The sequence below is a fragment of the Crinia signifera genome, chromosome 3, assembly GCF_055691185.1.
Source record: "Crinia signifera chromosome 3, ASM5569118v1, whole genome shotgun sequence".
NCBI classification, from domain to species: Eukaryota; Metazoa; Chordata; class Amphibia; order Anura; family Myobatrachidae; genus Crinia; species Crinia signifera.
The window spans coordinates 278,021,882-278,045,658 of record NC_139219.1 but is presented as its reverse complement, the minus strand read 5'-3'; the positions used below and the strand labels follow the sequence as shown (position 1 = coordinate 278,045,658).

At 42.6% G+C, this 23,777-nt stretch overlaps 1 protein-coding gene across 18 annotated transcripts in view; it reads left to right on the top strand.

Annotated features, from left to right (window-relative positions):
* The window catches only part of KIF1A (kinesin family member 1A), a 146,840-nt gene that overhangs the window by 47,680 nt on the left and 75,383 nt on the right, over window positions 1-23,777 (top strand). For all 18 annotated transcript variants that reach the window (XM_083178152.1, XM_083178149.1, XM_083178148.1 and 15 more), the window contains exons 3-9: window positions 3,620-3,696; window positions 4,396-4,575; window positions 6,369-6,434; window positions 7,339-7,517; window positions 9,100-9,211; window positions 12,304-12,381; window positions 15,677-15,742. In XM_083178152.1, the coding sequence (XP_083034278.1) occupies window positions 3,620-3,696; window positions 4,396-4,575; window positions 6,369-6,434; window positions 7,339-7,517; window positions 9,100-9,211; window positions 12,304-12,381; window positions 15,677-15,742 (758 nt within the window). The remainder of the gene's footprint in view (window positions 1-3,619; window positions 3,697-4,395; window positions 4,576-6,368; window positions 6,435-7,338; window positions 7,518-9,099; window positions 9,212-12,303; window positions 12,382-15,676; window positions 15,743-23,777) is intronic.

Sequence of the window (23,777 nt, the reverse complement as noted above, 5' to 3'; positions counted from 1 at the left end):
TCGATGGTCTGCGACCATCGAATGATGGGGGAGGTTCCCTGAGATGGAGGAGGCGTATTCCGTGAAAAATACACGTGCGGTCCGTTCGGCCAGCTTCTTACCGCGTACGGACGGAGTTGGCGATCCGTATGGAAGGCGGGGTTTCGCACTCACGGTCCTGGCCGCATAATCGGATCCGGCCGCACCGATCAGAATAAGGGCCTTATTATTACCTCACTTTTTTTTTTGTTACCCCTTTGCCTTCAAACTTATCATATTCCCAAACCACGTATTCTATCCAATTCTTTCTGGACCAATACAGTATGTAAAGTATAAACTAATTTATCAACCTATTTTCCTGAGGCCTTGTTACCTCCTTCTATGTTGGGTTATACCCACTCTTGTTTTATTACAGTTTCCCCCCCCCCCCCCAATTGTAAAGCGCTGTGGAATATGCTCCTGCTATGTTATTGCTTGTAAATGATAATAAAGTAAGCAGAAATGGATAAACTGTTATATGACACAGTAAAAAGCTGGGTCAGATTTATTAAGCCCGGTGAAGTGTGGCTGGTACTTATTTTAGGCCAATTTACCCCTAAATGTCAGTTTCATACCTAGCCTGACTTGACAGTTAGGAGATGATTGGTCCAGCCACATTATCACTTCACCTAGCTTAATAAATCTGCCCCTCTGTTAGTTACTGTATTATTATCACCGTGGAATGGTAACTGATGTCTGCCTTCTGTTTGATTTTGATTGTGGTCACGTGACAGCCTCTTTTATATATATATATATATAATAGATGAGTTTTTTACTTTGGTGACTGTTTTGCTACCATGGAAACCTCTACAGGGAATACGTGTCTGAAAGAATCAAGTGCATTCTGGGATTTGTAGGCTTTAGCCTGTCCCCATTTTCTGGTGATGTGAAATTGTGTCTCCATTAAATGACTCTTCTATTTTCCTGTGTCCCTTTCTTTGGTCTTTTGACACCACTCTTTTGTGTCTCTCTGGTGTCACTGGGATTTGGCATGAGTCGGGACATGCTGACAGAGCAGTGTTTTGCTGAAAGAACAATGGCAGTCTCTGTGCCCACATAATCCTCCACTGTTGAAAAGGGGAGGTGTCTGGAGGGCAATCACTGGCATCTACTGTATGAGTGCTGAATTAATTTCTATTCCCCGTCATCTCTTATCAGCTCATGGAAAGAGCAGATTTGGGTGGAATTGGCAACCTAGGCAATGTGTAACAGGCAACATATGTACTTTTAGATCAATTGCGATAAACCAGACATTAATGGTAGCCCCCTGCCATCTTATTTTGGGTCACAGTGGCTGAATGTGATGTCATGCAGGTGCCCGGAAAATGGTCTGGACATACCTGCGCTTTCCGGACTGTGGCCCCTAAACGCATCCGCTGCCCATCAAACTGCGATCCCATGCTTCTGGGATGTGATCGTACTTTGACATGCGCGCTGCCCAAAGTTTGCTAGGAAAAATGTGCTGGTGAATATGGAATTCATAGCAATGTGAAAGATTACAGCTAACCGTTAGTAGCACGTATTAGATACAATAGTCTACTCTGTCCTTCATGATGAGTAAAACAGCAAGTCACATCTTACACACAGATTTTGTATTGGCAGAGAATTTCATAAACCTCGGTTATTTGCCCTGTCTATTTTTGCAGCATAGTTTTTTAACCTTTTCCCCCAAAATATATCCCTTTCATGATTTATGTTTTATAAAACGTTACTAAAAATCTAATTATGAAAATGAAAATATTTAGATATGCCGACGTTACCCCCTTTATTTGAAAGGAAGGAAATATATATAATTGTAATACACACTGTACCCCCAGAAATTGATTCTATATCCTGCTACTACGGTTCACAGCCTGGCAGCAAATGATGATGATGATTAACCGGTATGGCTGTGTGTGGTACAAAATATGTACCCCACACAGCCATCCATGGTAATTATCATCATCATCATCAATGGCTGCCAGTCTGTGTGTGGTGTAGCCATTGATAATGTGACATCCAGGCAACTATTAGTGTCAGTATTTCAAGATGATATAGTGACAGTCTGTGCAAATTTTTTTTCCTAGACTAGAGATGGGTATACAGTACCTTTACCAGTGGCGTAGCTTGGTTTGGGGCGCCCCCCCCCCCCCCGCCATTAATGCCCCCCCCCCCCTCCCCGCCCGTGCCCCCCCCCCCCATCGCCGCAGGCTTACCTGTCTGCGCGTCCCGCCTCCCCTCCTGGCTTCAATTAATTCTATGCAGACGGACCACAATAAAATGGCCGCCCCCATACCGCAGACAGTTTCAGAGAACTGTCTGCTTTATGGGGCGGCCATTTTATCGTGGTCCATCTCCATAGAATTGATTGAAGCCAGGAGGGGAGCCGGGACGCGCAGACAGGTAAGCCTGTGGGGGAGGGGGGGCGGGGGCATTACTATAGCACCGCAGCCCCCCGGCGCCCCCACATGCACAGCGCCCCCCCCCCCCCCGTGACCGCGGGGCTGCGGTGCTATAGTTACGCCACTGACCTTTACAGGAGCCTATAACCAGTCAAAGAAACTCAGCGTCGCAGCTGCAGTACAGATTGTGCACTGCCGAGATGGCGCAGCAACTAGTTAACTCTACTGAGGAAATGGGCGGGCTTGGAGGCAGGACCTGGGCATCACACAGGAAGGCGCGTTATATGCAAGGGGCTGACGCACTGCAGGTCCGGTCCTTATACACTACAGTACTGTAACACACACAGCCAAGCATGCATATAGAATTTATATATAGATTATGTATGCAATGAAATTAAATTCCTGGGAGTAATGGACGGTTGCGCTGCCGAGACACAGCCGGGCATGCATATAGATTCATATGCATGCCCGGCTGTGTCTTGGCAGCGTGACCATCCATTAACCCCAGGAATTAAATTTTCACCCCATTTGGGGTAATTTAACCCTGTTCCTTGATCACTGATATAATTCGTTGAACGGGCATGAGGTCCTCATATAAAATCACTCTGTTGCCTTTAAAACAATTATGAGCAATGTTATATTTTTCAGAGGCCTTACCAGCAGCATTTGGTCCTACATTGCCGTCCGGATGTTTACCCCTAGACATAGTGGTGACAGTGAATATGTCAGTAGTCACAATGTTGATGTAGAGTTTAGGGTTATGGTTAGGCTGTGATTAGCTGTAAGGTTAGGGCCATTAAGTTATGACCATGTCGACATCACATCTGTGTCGGCATTTTGAATGTTGACTTTTGTACCACACCCTAACAAAAGTGCATGTTTGATACTGTTATAAATCACTTTTACTGTATACGTTATCAAACCAGCCAAATGTTATTGATTACTTTAGTCTTAAACAGTGACATTTTTCAGTACTTGCTATAGTTGTTACAAATGCGCACTATGATACGTCTGTGGAAGTCACACTCAACCAATGACTTACATGCATCATTTCTGTATGAGCAGCAAGTAATGGCCAGTGACATCTTGGTCATCTCAAGGCTCTGGTCCTCCCCTCTGTGATCATGCATCATCTCTGATTTAGTGGCCATAGCCTATATTATTGTGTGTGAGATTCTACCTTGATTATTAGACTCACGTTGTATTTATCTTATTTACAGCGATTTCAAACCCCAAACAGCCAAAGGAAACACCGAAGAGCTTCAATTTTGACTACTCATACTGGTCCCATACTTCTGTGAGTACTGTAGCATCAACGGCAGATACTTAACTACAAAATAATCTGACACAAAAGATACATATTTGTCTTTTAAGGCCAACCAAAAAAAGTCAGAGATTTGTAAGAACCAATAAATACTTAGAGGATTGTAAAGACCAATAAATACTTAGGGAATTGTAAGGACCTATAAATCATCAGAGGATGGTAAGGACCAATAGTTAGAGGACGTTAAGAACCAATAGTCATGAACGGTAAGAACCTATAGTAAGAGGACAGCAAGAACCAACAGTCAGAGGACAGTAGGAACCAGTAGTGCAAGGACAGTAAGGACTAATGGTCAGAGGACAGCAGGGACCTATAAACAGTCCGGAGGACATTAAGGACCAAAAGTGAGATAACGGTAAACACCAATAGTCAGAGAATGGTAAAGACCAACAGTCAGATGGTAAGGGCCAATAAATAGTTAAAGAACCTTAAGGACCTATAGTCAGAAGATAATAAAGCAATAGTCAGAAAGGATGGTAAGGATATGGCAAATGCTTTTTTCAAGCATACGCTATGTGCTTGACAAATGACTGAATATTTACTTTAACAAAATTGATTAACTGATAATTTTTTTAGGAAATGTTTTATTTAGTTGTGCAGTTGTGTTCTGCGCAGAATGGGAAGTTGTCATAGAAGCCAACATGTTTTTGATGGAACTGTCTCACTGTGCAGGATGAGGACAGTCAGTTCGCCGGCCAACAGCAAGTATACTGTGACATTGGGGAGGAGATGTTGCTTCATGCATTCGAGGGTTACAATGTGTGCATTTTTGCCTATGGACAGACTGGAGCTGGTAAATCATACACCATGATGGGCAAACAGGAACCAAATCAGCAAGGGATCATACCACAGGTAAGGAAACCAACAGATTCTTGTAACCAAATGGTTTTATTAACAGGACAATTTTGATGGGCACACGGCAGAATGTAGCTAAGGTGCAATGCCTGCTCTCTGCACTTGGGGGCAGCCTTCCTTAAACTTAAATAATACTTGATGTGCATTGAAGGGGAACATCTTTAGCTAGCATACAGTGCCCTGCTTAAAATAAATTTATAAAAAAAAAAAATGAAAATAGGCAGAGTGCCGCCAACGAATTTGTCAGCTACCAACAGCCTGGGATGGTCTCTATTGCAACATCACATATGTGGGGTTCCTATGGCATCCCCATGTCATTATAGCGCATCTGTGGGGGAAGAAGTGGATATAAAAACCTCTCATCTCACATAGGCTATAGGATAATTAACAAATTTTACTTTTTGGACCAGTGGCAAGTACAATTTTATATTTTTGTTCTTCCTTTATTTCTAAACAAACAGAACATATTTTAAAATTGTAAAAATAAAACATTATACATACATCTGTTTGATGACATAACAAAAGCACAATTCCTGTGGATCTCCATTCACCAGAAGCCAATCAAAAGTGTGAAGCTTAATAAAATGCTTGTGATCCAAATCTAAACATGGGCCCTAGTCCAACACTGTTTATATATTTATTTAAAATTAAATGATGCATGCCTGTAATTTTTTTGGGCACTGTATATTGATCAAAAGGTGTATTGATTCCAAAGCCAGCTGCAATGTTTTGTTTTTCTTTTTATGTTTTGGCAAAACGACCCTCAAGTATTTTGGTTCTGAACTTGGATTTAAAATTCAAATTTCAGGTGTTGGATTTCAAAAATAGGTAAATCAAATGATTTTAGCTGTTTTTATGAATTTTCAAGAAATTTTAAATCCGAATTCCAAACTTGGGAAAGATACAGACCGAGATTCGGTTTATTTTTGATCACTTCAGGGGATCTGAACCGGAATTACGTTCGTATCCACAAAATTAGGGTTTGCGGGCGGACTTGCAAGGCTGCAAATTTCAAAGTTAACCAGAATAAGGACCATACAGTAGATTTAGGTGTACATTTACTAAGTGGTGTGTTTTGATCACAGTTTTAAATTTGGGGTTAAACATGCAAATAAGCTTTGTGGATTACCCCGTAGCAAGACACACATTGAGCCTCCCCATAGCAGTAGAAATATGCCAACTTCAAGGAATGAAGGATAGATGGGGCACTATAAAAAGAGACAAATTCTGACAATGAATTTAAGGCAAAGTTCATCAAGTTATCTTACAGTAAATAAATTTTTCTGATTGCTTGCATTTACTCCCCTTTACAAGAAACACACAGTTATCTAAGGGGATTAGTGTCACACTAGCATCATCCACCAGACGACATATTAGCATGATCAAACACTCCCGTCTGGTCCCTGCATTCAGCCAGTAACGCACTTGATCCTGTAGCGCCCATTCCCTCTCATTATTAGGAATATAAAGCAGCGTACCGTGATAGATGTGTGGAATTAATGAGACTTTCACAAACAAATATATGTAAGAGGTTCGTTGTATAACGGCGATTACCTTGGTGCTTCATTCTGGTTAACCCCTCACTATCTGAATTATTCATTCAGTCCTTGCAGTGTATGAATTATTCAATGTATACGGTAGTCTGTGTCTGTGAATAATTAATTAACCCTACACTGTCTGTAAAAGGTTAACCCTTATGCGACCAGGACATGAACGAAGAGCCGTCACTGTAGAATCTTGTATCTGAGCTGGTGAGCCGATGTGACATCACTTGTCTCTTTGTGTTCTAGCTCTGTGAAGATCTCTTCTCCCGGATCAGCGACACCACCAATGATAACATGTCTTACTCTGTGGAGGTACTGTATGCTAATGTTGGCCATTTTGCTTTCTACAAGAAACCATGGGCTGCACCATTTGAATGCAGAAGTTTGAGAGAACTGATTAGTTTAGCTTTGAAAAGTTTGGGATATTTCCATTAATAACAAAAGATATTCTGAAATATGAGGTACTTACCCTACAGACACTTTGCCCGAAACCACAGAGACATCTGAAGTGAATATAAAGATGGGTCCACAATCTACAATATATCGGACAATATTGTGATTCTCAACAGATCACAATGATCATAATATACCCTGAAATACACCAAATTCTATGTTAATTGTGTTTGTTGTATCCTGGCATTGGATGTGGTGCATGTCCAATGGGAGGAATCCGCAAATAATATTGTGTTATTACACATAAGTACAGTAAGTGTAAGTGTGATGTATCGATACATATCACCGCTGCATCGTCAGGTATGTACTCAGCTTTATTGTTCACGTTTGCCTATTGAGGAAACATAACTAATCACCTGTAACTGATCTTTATCAAGAGATAAATGCAAGGGTGATAAAGAGAGATAAACAGCCAGCCAATCAGCTCCTTGCTGACTTTTTTCAAACACAGCCTGTAACATGGCAGTTAGCAGGTGATTGGCTGGACGTTTATCTCTCCTTATCACATTTGCATTTATCTCTTGTTAAAGCTTAATACATCTGCCCCACAGTTTGATAATATATGTTGAAATAAAACTTATATTGCCCAGTAGGATAATAATATAATGTGAGACAATGTATTTAGTTTTGCTAATTATTGCTTTGTCCTCTCATGCTGATATCTCGCAGCCTCCACCTATATTTTACGTATGATAGGCATGTAATACATATGTTCTGCTCCCCAGGAGATAACTATATAAGTTTGTACATCTGTGTTCTTTAGGTCAGTTATATGGAGATATACTGTGAGCGGGTCAGAGACCTTCTAAATCCAAAGAATAAGGGAAACCTCCGAGTCCGTGAGCACCCCTTACTGGGACCTTATGTGGAGGATTTGTCCAAACTGGCTGTTACCTCATACAATGACATTCAAGATCTTATGGACTCTGGTAACAAGGCCAGGTATACTCATTGTAATTAGAATGTTCTGCTATGGATAGCATAGAGATCCACTCATGAGATCCATTGATCATCGTACTGAAACTTCTCTGCGGTCTATACGCCCAGTTCAGATAGTGATCATTTTCTCTATGGAACCACCAAGATCCATATATTCCACTGCTCATGGGGATCAGTGGATCTCTATACCGAGTTGTTGAGTTGCTTTCTAATGGTTTAACCCTAGAGGAGTCCTTATGGAAACAACTGTACATAGACCGACATTTTGGATATCTCTGGTTAACTCATTTGAGTGCCAAGTGAATGTGTCCAAATAGGTATGAAAATTGCCAAGCAAACATTTTTATTCATCATAATGACCTTGACTGTGTACCTTATATAGGATATATAATCTTTTTTATACCTTTTTTAATATGACTTTATATAACAATGTGAGCGATGATAGCATTTTTAGCGACTATTTTGTTCATCTCTATAGAGTGTAAGCTTGCGAGCCGGGCCCTCCTACCTCTATGCTGGTTTGTTTCTACCCAGTTTGTTTAATCACTCTTGTTTCCAATTGTAAAGCGCAACGGAATATGCTGCGCTATATAACAAACTGTAAATAAATCTCTCACAGAAATATTGGCACTCAAATGGTTAACCATACAAAAGGACTTCTCAAGTCCACATTCTTCTCCAGCTAGATGGTGCAACGCAGGGGGAGTAATGGCAAAATAAAATGTTCTTATTAGTTTGCACTAGCGGTCATTTGCGAAGCCCAACATGAGCTTTGTTTCCTGCGAGTCCATGTTGCCAAGGTTCTGCCAAGTTCTAATAGTATCACCCACTTTCCATTATTGCCGCTTGTATGGATTAGATTCCTACAGTAATCTTAACAATGAGCAGCTCTGTGTGCGATGTTAGTAAATGTAATCGTATCTAATGCAACATTTGTTGGACACAATAAGGATTTTAGTATGATAGTGTTCTGTTGGCGCAGCAGATAATCAGCGATAGAGCCAGAACATTCTCACTCCAGCACGGGAGATTAGTGATCAGTGTAACACAAAAGCCCTGGATGTGTTTTACCATCCAGACAAAATCCATCAGTGCAATGCAATCGCACCCCTGTCTCTCCCTGCTACATCTAGGGACTGTGTCATCTGCAGTCCTCGAAGCAGAACTGAGCTGGCAGAAAGGCTTCCTATTGGAAGCCGTATCACAGCCCAGCATGTGATTAGCAGATAGTACTTCCAGTAGGAAGCCTCTGCAATCACTTGACTTATTGGTGGTGGCAGATTTTTACTGGGGGAGCTGCAGCCCTGCAGCCCCTAGGTAGAATCCGCCACTGCTTACATTGCAGTGTACATAGCTATGATGTCACTATTGTGTTTTGTGCACACTGCATTGCTTTACTCTTCAGGTAACTGTGAAATTATGTTTATATAATTAATGGGGAATTACATGGATTGTGGGATAATGACCATAACCACCTGCGGTTCCTGTACATATAATCTTGCAATAAGGGCTCCTATATTAGGTCTCCTAATATAGGAGCTAGTGTACTATATGTATCCTGGAATGTTTGTCTGTCTCCATACAGGACTGTCGCTGCCACAAACATGAATGAAACCAGCAGTCGGTCACATGCGGTGTTTAACATCATCTTCACCCAGCGCAGGCACGATGCTGACACGCAGAACACCACAGAGAAGGTGAGTACTAAACAATATCATACATGCAATACAGAGCGCAATGGCAGAGTCCAGCATGTTTTATACCCTGAGAGTAACACCCACAGAGAGCCATGCCAGGGCCAATCATGTTCTCTTCCTGCCCAGCAGTGACAGATACAGGGATACAGGTAGTCATGCCAGAGCCAAGCATGTTCTATTCCTGCCCAGCAGTGCCAGGTACAGGGATACAGGTAGTCATGCCAGAGCCAAGCATGTTCTATTCCTGCCCAGCAGTGACAGATACAGAGATACAGGTAGTCATGCCAGAGCCAAGCATGTTTTATCCCCCCTCAGAATGACACATACTGTAGAGCAGGGGTGGCCAAACCGGTCCTCGAGATCTACCAACGGTCCACGTTATCCAGGTTACCTAGCTGGTGCACAGCTGTAGTCATTACTAACTGTCACATTTCAAACCTGTTGCATTCATTCCTACTATAGATCCACAGGTTGCCTGGAAAACATGCACCGTTGGTAGATCTTGAGGACAGGTTTGGCCACCCCTGCTGTAGAGTGTCATGCCAAAGTCAAGCGTGTTTTATTCCCTCTCAGAGTGACATATACAAGTAGTCATGCCAGAGCCAAGCATGTTTTATAACCCCCCCCCCCGAAGTGTCATATGCGGAGAGTCATGCCAGAGCCAGCGTGTTTTATTCCCTACCTCCAGAAGTGACACATGCAGAGACACTGGAGCTGGGTATGCTTTAATGCTTTATTGACCATCAGAAATAACATATTACATTATTAGCAATCACAGATCATTAGGTTATGCTATATATAACATTGCAGTATTGCTGCTCTCAGGGTTCTCCTGCCTCACAGGGCTGTTATCTTATTCACTAGGAACATTTAACTTATAATTATGTTTCTTAAATTCAGATTTCTGATGAACGCGGATAGTAAGTTTCCTGCAGCAGCTTATCTGAGCTCTGCAGTAGTTGTTTAATATCAATGTTTCCCCTTCTGGAACGGGGCCGGATGACTCACCTACAGTCGGGATTCCGACAGTGATTACCCCGACGCCGGAATCCCGACTGCTCCCTTGTGGAGGTCCACGACCCCCATAGAGGGAGCTTCGTTGCGCTCACCCCGCTGTGCAGTCGGGATTCCGACGTCGGGCTAATGACTGTCGGATTCCAGACTGTCGGTGTGTTATACCACACCCTCTGGAACCTAGTCCCCCAACTATCCGGAGATCTTTGTTTGGGAAACTCTGATCTAATGGACTCTAGTGTTCTCCTCTGTAATCTAATGCAGACAGTCATTTTATGATTCATTCATTATTTTGAGATAAGGAAGCTATAAACTGAATCTAGTTTGGTAATTAGTTAAAATGATGGAATATAATCTACTTCCCCGATACGTCTGCTTTTGCTTCCTCCGAATCCTCCTACTATATCTACTACAGATCTCTGTCTGTCCCTTTCCTGTCTCCCATCATGCACAATTTCCTTTTATGCAGAATCTACAGTAACCATATTCTGTTGTGTATGCATGCGCTGGCCAATATAATTGACTGTTGTAATGAACGGGCAATATATCTGGGTAAGGCGTCGGATGGTGTGTACCCTTCATATGTCTATGAATGATGTATATTCTCTATAAAGTGGTGCTCAAATCTGTGGTGGTATTTAAAATTGATAATAATACTTCTTTGTGCATGCTTTCTCAGTACTCATAAGGAAAGACTAGATAGCTACACCATCATTATACACCAAGGAGAACACAGTACTCATTGGGGTTAATCCAATTAAGTGCAAGTTTGCAAATATATATACAGTATGGTGCCTTCCAATGAATCCAATGCTGGATAGAAAGTGTGGGTCGGCTGTACTCTTGGGACTGTCAATCATAAGATAATTAGTTGCAGGACACCCAGCTTCAATCTACATTTCAGTTTATTTAACAGAACTTTCGTCATGTTTCCATCAACTCTTGGGCACCCTTCAAAATATGGTGGGGCAAATACCACTTGTCGGTCACATAAATATGATCCCCATCTGGTCTCAGGGGGGTGGATTTATTTCTGGCTTAGGATAAATGATTTCAGTGCGAGAAGTAACAGCAGTCTGGCTGGGAACAACGTTGGGTGTTGATGGCTTCTCCACCACCCTCGGGGTCCCTGGGAATGGCAGAGAAGCCCTCAACAACCGATGTTGTTCCCAGATGGACTGCTGTCACTTCTAGCACTGGAGCCACTTACTGTATATATACTGAATACTATATATAATCATCTATATACATGTCTAGTCTCACATGAGTCTCCAAAACACTGCCATCTGCTGGCAGGGAGTAAATCTACATCTCTTTCTCGCACATACACAAACACAGAAGGTAGCAGACTAGCTTTCGAAGCTTTTGCTTTGAGCAGGCTTACTTGTATATAATAATGTACCAGACTAATAACAGCAACAGGGGTATGGGTCATAGGGTCGACACAACTAAGGTCAACATGGGATAAGGTTGATAGGGTTATTAGGTCGACACAAGCACGGTTGACAGTCACATGGTTTTTCACTGTTTTCTTACCCGAATGTCGACACAGTCAACATGGACACTGTATCAATGCACCATGTCCCATCGCATCCCATGGCTCATTGCGGCCATGCCAAGCCCTAGTGGTTGGTAGGGTATGAAATACCTCCTGCCGGCACATGTTGGGTTAAAAAAACTGTTGACCTTGCCCATGTTGACCTAATGCTTGTGTTGATCTAATGATCCGGTCAACTTAAGTCCATGTCGACCTTCAGGGGTCGACCCAATGCATGTCGACCTTAGGTGTGTCGACCTATCAGGCATATACTGTACTTAGTATAACATATGTATAAAGTGCACTGTCTGGAACCTGAACCCTAAAGGAGGGGGGCACACCTATGGAGATATGCATATTTCACTCTATCTCCTATTAGCTTATTGGCTGTACTCAGCACCTTTCATGAGTAAAGTTTAACCTCACTGAGCTCTGACACCTGTAAACAAATAGTAGGATTCTTTCAGGTCTAGTTGATTTGCCCAAGGTCACAAATTTCAATGAACTGATGAGAAATGTGAATATTTATCTTTCCCCATAGGTTAGTAAGATCAGTCTTGTGGACCTGGCAGGAAGTGAAAGAGCAGATTCCACTGGAGCTAAAGGAACAAGGCTAAAGGTAAGACTCCTACCATTACCCACCAATACTTGGCCCTGTGTAAGTGATAAATAAATGTGGTTTCCAGTGGCGGATTTTACTGTTTTCTATTGGCTGCATGACTGCAGCTCCCAGTTAAAATCTGCCACCCCACTGTGAAGCCAGGTGCAATCCGTGACTGTATTGGCTACACTGTGGCTGGCAGTGACTTCTACAGACAGTGATGTATTCCCTTCCACCGGCACTGCTAGATGAGGAAACCATTCCCTGCCTTCCACCTTGTGCATGTGCAGTCGCACCGTGGCATCTGGTCACAGCACCTGCTAGATCTATTGTACATTTGCCAGACATCAGGGCTGGCAGTTGTCTCCGGGCATAAGGGTAGCGACAGGACCCCTACTAAAAGTGGTACCCGGCTACCCGCTGCTGGTGGTTTCCCTTTCACAAATATTAGAATTTGTATGAATCATGAGCTTTTAATTCATCTAATCCAAAGGGACTCAATAATAAATTCATTTCATATTAAAGGTGCAGCGATTCATGATGATATTTTGTTGTCCTGGTTTACTATTTTCACACTCATGGGAGCTCCAGTCGGACAAGGCTTTATTCTCCCCTATGTAAAAAAAAGAAGCATGTTTAATAGATAACACGGCTATAGTCACCCAGAAATCTAATGGAGTTCCTGCTAAGTGTCTGTTCCTATGATGATTTCCTTGTAAGCCCCAAGTTGCAGAAGCCTTTTTCAAGGCATCGCCGTGAAAAAGCTGTAAAGCGAAACGCGTTGGTGACTCCCAACACGGACACCCACCACTTGGATCATTCACCTACGTTCAGTTTTTGTGACCGGACCAGGCTTCCACCTATCCCAACAGCCGAACCTAACATCAGGACCACAACAAGCCAGCTTCTACAAGACGGGACCCTCCACCATCAGGTGTCCCCTTGGCAGGAGGGTGCTGTCTCTCCCAAAAATCCTTCTAGTTAGAAAACCGGCTTCTTCAACTTGGGACTTACAAGGAAGCATCATAGGAACGGACACTTATCAGGAACTCCATTTGGACTTCTGGGTGACTATATCCTTGTAATCGATTTTTATGGTACCAGTGACTCATATATCACAATTGCTTTTTAATTATCTATTATTATCTATAATTATTATCTTTTAAATAAACCAGGCTTTCATATTCATATCACACCTGTTGCATGTTTCTAGATGCAGCGCAGTTAAACTCCCTTTCTTCACTTTTTATTATATTGCAACTGCAGCTAAGCAACTCTACACCTCCCTAGGCGCCCTCTCAGGACACTTAGGACCTTATTCCGGTCGATGCGTAAATTTCCGAATTCTTTCGGATGGCGATTTTTAGCCATCTGCGCATGCGTGGGCAACGCTATGCGCATGTGCCATGCACGGTCTTCGTACTCGTTCTCACTAATAACGTACAGAAATGTGCACCGCATTCACTCGGGAAATATGGGCGTAATATGGGCGTCATTCGGAAGTACACAGGGGCGTAGTTTAAAAGTGGGCTAAACTGGGTGTAAACATGGGCGTACACGAGGGAGTGCACTAATTCTGGTAGGCGTGCATTCGGACAGAACACTGACTGCAAACGAACCAACAGCCAGGAAATATGCGGTCTTCATAAGCAAGTTTCACTTTGCGGACACCACTCGGTCATGCGCTAGGCATTCGGATCGCCCAATTAGTACGGCCGCACCTGAACCACTGTCAGCTGAACACAATACAATCCACTCCTCTACTCATTACTCATTAATTACACTCTTTTCATTGCTTCAATTGGAACCATTGCAGCCTAAATGGACCATTACTAAACACACAAATATATGCTGAAAGCACGGCTGTATTTTTTACACACATTTACACTGCAAGCAATGGATAGAACTTGGTATCACTAATATAAATATACATGTCACTTTTACATTCAGCAATAACACCACACATTTGGGGATCAAATTAAGAATTTATTACAGTTAGGGAAAGCATAACATTTTAATAGCATGTTATGTGGCACATGCCAAAAAATAAAGGGACCATAACAGGAATGTACAAAACAAACAAAAATGTAAAAAAATACATAGATAGCCTCAGCAGAATCATTAGGAACACATCAGGTGGCTTCATAAGAAAAGTATAGCACCAACACTTCAAGTACAGCAGACAGTAATGGTAGCAGAAAGAGGGCAACAGGGGAACCTAGATAAAGGGGTAACAATGAATAAATAGCACTTCACATGATGTAAGGGTTAATGTAAAGTGGTAGTAATGTGTTTAAGTATCTATTAGGATTTAATTGATTCCAATTACAAACAAACACTTTTGAATGAGGTTGCCTAATTGCATAAGTGTGTCATGTGACAGATTTATGAGTTCAGATAATAGTCGTGAGTTTTGCGGAAATACACTGCATCGGTGCATACGGCCAGCTTCCAGTCCTTTCAGACGCTGTAAGACCGTGCAGAATATGTGTGTGTCCACCGCACACGCAAGGTTTGGATGTCGTCCGTAAACACGCCCTCTTCTTAAAGAGTGAGTCCGTCCGAATGCGGAGGACCGGTGGGCGTTTCTTCTTACGATGTCCGCACAGCGTGGCGTGCGGTCCGCTCCGAAAGAATTTGGGACAGACCGCATCGACCAGAATAACCTCCTTAGTGCCCTAACCCTTTTTCTTTGTTTATTCTCTCCCATGTATTATTGCTTCAATTACTACATTTATTTTATTGACGCAGGAACATTGAAAATGAATATGCAGTGTTCAAATACATAGGGGTATATTCAATGCATGGGGGGATGAGCAGCTGATGGCGAGCTATACGGCGAGCAGCACTGATAGTATTCAACTCACCCCCCACAGTCACCGTTTCTACCTCGCCTGTTCCCTGAGGTGAGGTAGAAACAGCGAATGTGGCCATCAAAACGGCGAGGCTCGCCTCAAATGCAGTGGGCTCCCCATCACCGTTTAGGGGAATCCTAAAACGTAGGAATACGTAGAATACGATGAGCGGCCAGCAAGGGGGCGGCAAGAGCGACCAGCAAGGGGGCTGGATGGCGAGGATGGCTTTTCCATGCTAAAAAAAGGCATCCTCACCGTACAAACCCCCTCACCTTCGCTCGCCGAGCGACATTGAAATACCTGATAGTAAACATATCCGAAACTACATGTAATAGTAATTAAGATACGGAACAAAAAAATAAAGATCAATAAATTTCTAAATCATAACATAATTCTATCTATTGATATTTTACATTTAATTTACTTAATTTCCCTCACCTTTCTCTTTTTACATACAGGAAGGAGCAAACATCAATAAGTCTCTCACTACACTGGGGAAAGTGATTTCTGCTCTTGCTGAAATGGTGAGTATGGGCGAGATGCACCAAACAAAAAATGCCGTAAAAACCACGAAAATTGGGTCATTTTCATATGCAGCAAAGCCCCACCGCCAGTACATATTGTGACAGGGAAATTACTCCTAATACCCTGTACTAATACACAGAGCTGTGCCATTGCCCATGTCGCTATCCTAGCTTTCCCATGGCACGTCTATTAACCCCTTCCTGACAGAGCCAGTTTTTGCGTTCCTGACAGAGCCCTTTTTTTCAAATCTGACATGTCTCACTTAAGTGGGGATAACTTTTTTTTGCTTTTACTTATCCCAGTGATTTTGAGATTGTTTTTTCGTGACACATTGTACTTCAAATTAGTGGTAAATTTGGGTCGATACAGTCTGTGTTTTTTTGTGAAAAATACCAAAATATCGTGAAAAAATGGAAAATTTAGCGATTTGCAAAATGTTAAATTTTCTGCTTGTGAGACAAATAATCTTACCACTCAAAATAGTGAATAACTAACATAGGCCATATGTCTACTTTATGTTGACATCATTATTTCAACTTCCTTTTAATTTTTTGGGACACTAGGAGGCTTACAATATGAATAGCAAATTCTCAAATTTTCAAGAAAATTTCAAACACTGATTTTTTTAGGGACCAGTTCAGTTCTGATGTAACTTTGAGGGACTTGTATGTGAGACACCCCCATAAATGATGCCATTTCAAAAACTGCACCCCTCACAGTATTCAAAACAGCATTTTGGAAGTTTGTTAACCCTTTAGGTGTTTCACAGGAATTAAAACAAAGTGTAGGTGAAATTTCAAAATTTCTTTTTTTTTGCAGATTTGCAATTTTAATACATTTTTATAAGGAACACAGTACATTTTACTAGAGAAATGTGACTAAAAATTGATTCCCCCAATTCTTTGGTTTTCATAAATATCCTATATGTGGCCCTAGTGTGCACGGTGACCAAACCACAGGCTTCATAATAGAAGGAGCACCTACTTGATTTTGGAGCCTCCTTTTTATGAGATTATTTTTTAGGCACCATGTAGGTTTCAAGGCACCATAAGATGCTAAAAGTTAGGAACCCCCCCACAAGTGACCCCATTTTGCAAACTACACCCCTCAGGGAATTCATCTAGGGGTATAGTGTACATTTCAAACCCCCAGGGGTTTCACCAATTGTGGTACAACTGGGCAGTGAAAATGAAAAATTATTTTTTTTACACAAAAATGCAGTTCTGGCTCCAAATTTGTCATTTTCAGAAGGTATGAAGGAGACAAAGCACCCCAAAATCTGTGCCCCAATTTCTCCCGAGTACGGCAATGCCTCACATGTGACCAAAAAATACCAGTTGGGTGCATGGCAGGACTCAGAAGGGAAGGAGTGATTTTTGGATTTTGCAGCTCAGATTCTGGTGGAATTTTGGTGGGTGCTATGTCGCATTAGCAAGACCCCCCAAGCACCAATACAGTGGAACCCCCCCACAAGTCACCCCATTTTGCAAACTACACCCCTCAGGGAATTCATCTAGGGGTATAGTGTACATTTCAAACCCCCAGGGGTTTCACCAATTTTGATACAAGTGGGCAGTGAAAATGAAAAATTACATTTTTTTACACAAAAATGCAGTTCTGGCTCAAAATTTTTCATTTTCAGAAGGTATGAAGGAGAAAAAGCACCCCAAAATCTGTGCCCCAATTTCTCCCGAGTACGGCAATGCCTCACATGTGACCAAAAAATACCAGTTGGGTGCATGGCAGGACTCAGAAGGGAAGGAGTGATTTTTGGATTTTGCAGCACAGATTCTGGTGGAATGAATGGTGGGTGCTATGTTGCACCAATACAGTGGAACCCCCCCACAAGTCACCCCATTTTGCAAAGTACACCCCTCAGGGAATTCATCTATGGGTATAGTGTACATTTCAAACCCCCAGGGGTTTCACCAATTTTGATACAAGTGGGCAGTGAAAATGAAAAATTACATTTTTTTACACAAAAATGCAGTTCTGGCTCAAAATTTTTCATTTTCAGAAGGTATGAAGGAGAAAAAGCACCCCAAAATATGTGCCCCAATTTCTCCCGAGTACGGCAATGCCTCACATGTGACCAAAAAATACCAGTTGGGTGCATGGCAGGACTCAGAACGGAAGGAGTGATTTTTGGATTTTGCGGCTCAGATTCTGGTGGAATTTTGGTGGGTGCTATGTCGCATTAGCAAGACCCCCCAAGCACCAATACAGTGGAACCCCCCCACAAGTGACCCCATTTTGCAAACTACACCCCTCAGGGAATTCATCTAGGGGTATAGTGTACATTTCAAACCCCCAGGGGTTTCACCAATTTTGATACAAGTGGGCAGTGAACATGAAAAATTACATTTTTTTACACAAAAATGCAGTTCTGGCTCAAAATTTTTCATTTTCACAAGGAATGAAGGAGACAAAGCACCCCAAAATATGTGCCCCAATTTCTCCCGAGTACGGCAATGCCTCACATGTGACCAAAAAATACCAGTTGGGTGCATGGCAGGACTCAGAAGGGAAGGAGTGATTTTTGGATTTTGCGGCTCAGATTCTGGTGGAATGAATGGTGGGTGCTATGTGGCATTAGCAAGACCCCCGAAGCACGGTGAAATTATGAACCTAATATTCCATAGATGTGTGGTATATTTTAAAACACTCCTTTATACATAGGCCGGGTTTGTCGGGGCAAGTGTCACACTGGAAAATAGTTTGCTTTCTTATTCCCTTTTTATAGCAAACTTTGCACCTTTTTTGTGTCCTGCCCTTTTTTCCAGTGGAGGGGATTTCATCAGGAAAATGCTGCCCTGGTACAATACGGGGGCCAGTACTAGAAGTACTGGGGCCCTCTGCCTGCTGGTTCCCAAATATTAGGCCCTTTATGACTTCCTCTTGAAAGTGCATAAATGTCCCCCTCTGGCCGGTAGAACGGAATAGCACGTAAGCGTTATACAGTGCCATCTGGATGATATACACGGCCACCTTCTTGTACCAGATTTTTGTTTTCCGCAGGGCACTGTACGGCTTCAGTACCTGATCTGAAAGATCCACTCCGCCCATGTACCTATTGTAATCCAGGATACAATTAGGTTTTGAGGTGTGGGTACTGGTACCTCGTACAGGGACGGAGGTGGTACTGTCTCCGTGAATTGTTGTCAGTATAAGGACATCCCTCTTGTCCTTATATTTGACCAACAACATATTTTCGGTGCATATTCCCCTGCTTTCACCCCTTCTCATTACTTGGGCAATGTGCGTTTTTGGGAGGCCTCTTTGGTTCTTGCGCACAGTACCGCAAGCTGCTGTACCTCTTGAACCAAGGGCCTTAAACAGGGGGATGCTGGTGTAAAAGTTATCCACATAGAGGTGATAACCTTTATCCAGGAAGGGGTGCACTAAATCCCAGACAATTTTCCCACTAACACCTACGAGGGAGGGGGGGCATTCTGGCGGTTGAATTATTGAATCCTTCCCTTCATAAACCCTAAACCTGTGGGTGTACCCTGAGGTGCTTTCACACAGTTTATACATTTTTATGCCATACCTTGCCCTCTTACTGGGAAGGTACTGGCGGAATTTAACCCTTCCTTTAAAATGTATAAGGGACTCGTCGATACAAATAAATTTTTCTGGGATGTACACCTCTTCAAATTTGGCACTGAAATGATCAATGACCGGCCTGACTTTGAATAGCCGGTCAAAGGTGGGATCATCTCTGGGTGGGCACTGTGCATTATCGGTGTAATGTATAAATTTAAGAATTGTCTCAAATCGAGTCCGGGGCATGGCCATACGGTAAAATGGAGTACTGTACAGAACATCTGTACTCCAATATTGCCTAATTTCTGGCTTTTTTACTATGCCCATATGAAACACCAGACCCCAAAACGTCATCATCTCTACTGCATCTACAGGGGTCCACCTAGCAAATGATGACGTGGGGTTTTGAGCAATAAACTGCTGGGCATATAAATTAGTTTGGTCCACCATTAAATTTATAAAATCATCAGAGAAAAATAATTTGAAAAAGTCAATTTCTCTGAGACCTGTGGAATCAAATTGGATTCCTGGCATGGCCAAAAACTCAGGAACCTGGGGCTCAAAATTGTCTGGTGGTGGGGTCCATACGAGATCAATTATTGGGGGGGGGGGTCTCAGCTGATCTACGGGGGCGTCTTTGAGGGGGTCCCTCATCACCAGAGGAGGAAGAGGAGCTTAAGGCGAATCCTTCAAATTCCCCGCTTGCATCACTGCCTGTGTCAGAGTCAGAGGCAAGCATGGCATATGCCTCCTCCACTGAATACATTCTCCTGGATGACTGGGAGGACATTTGGGAGGACATTTGGGAGGACATTTGGGATGCCATTTTTATTTTTGTGTTACAGGTAGTGAAATGTTTCAACACGTGTATAGTGTAGGGGGGGGTACAAACTTTATTTCAACCCGGGGGGTATGTAGGTTGTAGTGTGTATGTAGTGTGCAGGAAAAAAAAATACTTTATACAAAAAAAAAAAATGGAGGGGTTAAAAAAAAAAAAAAATTGAAGGGGTTAAAAAAAAAAAATTGAAGGGGTTAAAAAAAAAAAATTGAAGGGGTTAAAAAAAAAAAAAAAAAAGGTCCTGCGCCAAAAATTGAGCACAGATGTTGGTCAGTAACGTCTGTCACTGAACAGCGCTCAAAGGCAACAGGAATTTGATCAAAAAAAAAAATATATAGATCAACCCTGTGCCGAAAAAGATGATCAGTGATGTACGTCACTGATCAGCGCACAGCGGCCACAGGACACCCACAAAATCACAGTGTGTGTAAAAAAAAAATTAAAAAAAGACCCCACAGCACACACACAAAAAAAAAAGGTGATCAGTGATGCGACACTGATTACCAGTGAGGTGCAGCAGGTGCACAACCTTTGGTGCAACTGACAGGTATATATAAAAAAAAAAAAACCTCTGTACCCCCAAAAAAGTTGCTGATCACCTCAGATATAGTGATCAGCACAAAAGGCGGGGGCAGCAGCCAAAAAATTTAGCACTCTCTATCACTCTCTGTCACTATCTCTCTCTATCTCTCTATCTCTCACTATCTATCACTCTATGACACTGCAGCAGCAGCACTGACAGGTATATCTATATATAAAAAAAAACCTGCGCCCCCAAAAAGTTGCTGATCAGTTAATTTATACTGATCAGCACAAAAGGAGGGGGCAGCAGTCAGTTATATCAAAAATATATAGCACAATCTGTCACTATCTCTCTCTATCTCTCTCTCTCTATCTCTCTCTATCTCTCTATAACTATCACACTGCAGCAGCACAAAATATAGCACTCTGTCACTAGGCCTCTCTATCTATCTCTCTCTCTCTATCTCTCTCTATCTATAACTATATCACACTGCAGCAGCACAAAATATAGCACTCTCTGACACTATCTCTCTCTCTATCTCTCTCTATCTCTCTCTATCTCTCTATAACTATCACACTGCAGCAGCACAAAATATAGCACTCTGTCACTAGGCCTCTCTATCTATCTCTCTCTCTCTATCTCTCTCTCTCTATCTATAACTAGATCACACTGCAGCAGCACAAAATATAGCACTCTCTGACACTATCTCTCTCTCTATCTCTCTCTATCTCTCTCTATCTCTCTCTATCTCTCTCTATCTCTCTCTATCTCTCTATCTATCTCTCTCTATCTATCTCTCTCTATCTAGCTAGTACACTGCAGCAGCACAATTTCACAGGAAGGCACAAGTAGTAACAGGATCCAGGAAGCAGTGATGAAGCAGCGATCAGGTAAGTATGGAGTATGGAGCAAGCTATGGAGCAAGGTTCTGGTCAGTATGGCGGCAGGGAGGTACGGTGACCGCACTGCACGCTATTCCAGACCGGAATGGCGTCTGCAGTGCAGTCACCGTTAGTTTAAATCCCCCTCCTTGGCTGTGATTGGTCCGTCGGTCCGACGAACCAATCACGGCCTTTGGGGGCGGGCGGGGTGCGGTGGGGTGACACCAGTGTCACCCTTACACCCCGCGGTGATTGGTGCTGTACTTTACAGCACCAATCACCTCTGATCCCGTGTCACCGGCGAACGTTATTCGCCGGTGACACAGGAAAACGCTGTAATTGGCTGTTCACACTGAACAGCCAATCACAGCGATCGCCGACGGGGGGGCGGCATCGCAGCCCCCCCGGGGCATGCACGGACATGTCTGCTGTCAGGGACAGCAGACATGTTGAAACTGTCACCGCGTCTATAGACGCGGTGACAGTTAAATGCCATGACGTACATTTACGCCATGTGTCGGGAAGTACTTCCCGACCATGACGTAAATGTACGTCAAATGTCGGGAAGGGGTTAACGGAATCCCCACCAGGCATTAAAGTACACACAAATAATACACAGAGATTTATGTAAAATCTTTATTAATCACATCTTTTTCGATCTTTATTTGCATACTGTAACTTTATTTTTAATATATTCTGATATTTCGCCCAGATACTGGGTCCTGGGTCCCCATGCAATAAATAGGAGGTAATGATATATAAATAATTGTGGTACTAGACCTAAGGAATGATGTTAATAAGGATTCTTTAATAAAGTTTCGGTTTCATTATACCAATTTGTGGAGAAATTAGTGTATCCAACCAGGGGCGGATCCAGGATAAAATGACAGGGGGGGCACCATGATAAAAAAAAGGGTTTAGGTGGGGGGGCGGTGTTAGTGGTGCCAGTGTACATGCTAAGAGAGCGGCAAAGAGAGGGTGGGAATGGGATTAAAAATAGGCCCTGGCATTTAAAGTACACAGGCCCACCATGGTGACAAAAGTGAAGGATGTAGTTTTGCGCGCGCCTAAGGCGCGCTCCGGAAAATGTGGTGTGGCCACTCAACAGGGGGCATGTCCTTGAGTGTAGTGTACAACACCATATACAACTTCTACACATTATGCAACAAAATACTAGACCCCATTATACTTGCCCCTTACACATGATGCCAAATGGAATGAGCCAAAATTCACATAATGCCACACGGATTGAGCCAAAATTCAAATAATGCCACATGGATTGTGTCAAAATTCACAAAATGCCACACTGATTGAGCCAAAATTTACATAATAACACACGGATTGAGCCAAAATTCACATAATGCCAAATGGATTGAGCCAAAATAAACATAATGCCACATGGACTGAGCCAAAATTCACATAATGCCACACGGATTGAGCCAAAATTCACATAATGCCACACGGATTGAGACAAAATTCACATAATGCCACACGTATTGAGCCAAAAATTCACATAATGCCACACGGATTGTGACAAAATTCACATAATCCACACGGATTGAGCCAAAATTCACAAAATGCCACACGGATTGAGCCAAAATTCACATAATGCCACACAGATTAAGCCAAAATTCACATCAAGCCCCACGGATTGAGCCAAAATTCACATAATGCCACATCGATTGAGCCGAAATCCAAATAGTTTCACATGGATTGTGTCAAAATTCACAAAATGCCACACTGATTGAGCCAAAATTCACATAATGCCACACGGATTGAGCCAAAATTCACATAATGCCACACGGATTGAGACAAAATTCACATAATGCCACACGGATTGAGCCAAAATTCACATAATGCCACACAGATTAAGCCAAAATTCACATCAAGCCACACGGATTGAGCCACAATTCACATAATGCCACATGGATTGAGCCAAAATCCAAATAGTGCCACATGGATTGTGTAAAAATTCACAAAATGCCACACTGATTGAGCCAAAATTTACATAATAACACACGGATTGAGCCAAAATTCACATAATGCCACATGGATTGAGCCAAAATAAACATAATGCCACACGGATTGAGCCAAAATTCACATAATGCCACACGGTTTGAGCCAAAATTCACATAATGCCGCACGGATTGAGACAAAATTCACATAATGCCACACGGATTGAGCCAAAATTCACATAATGCCACACGGATTGTGCCAAAATTCACATAATCCAGACGGATTGAGCC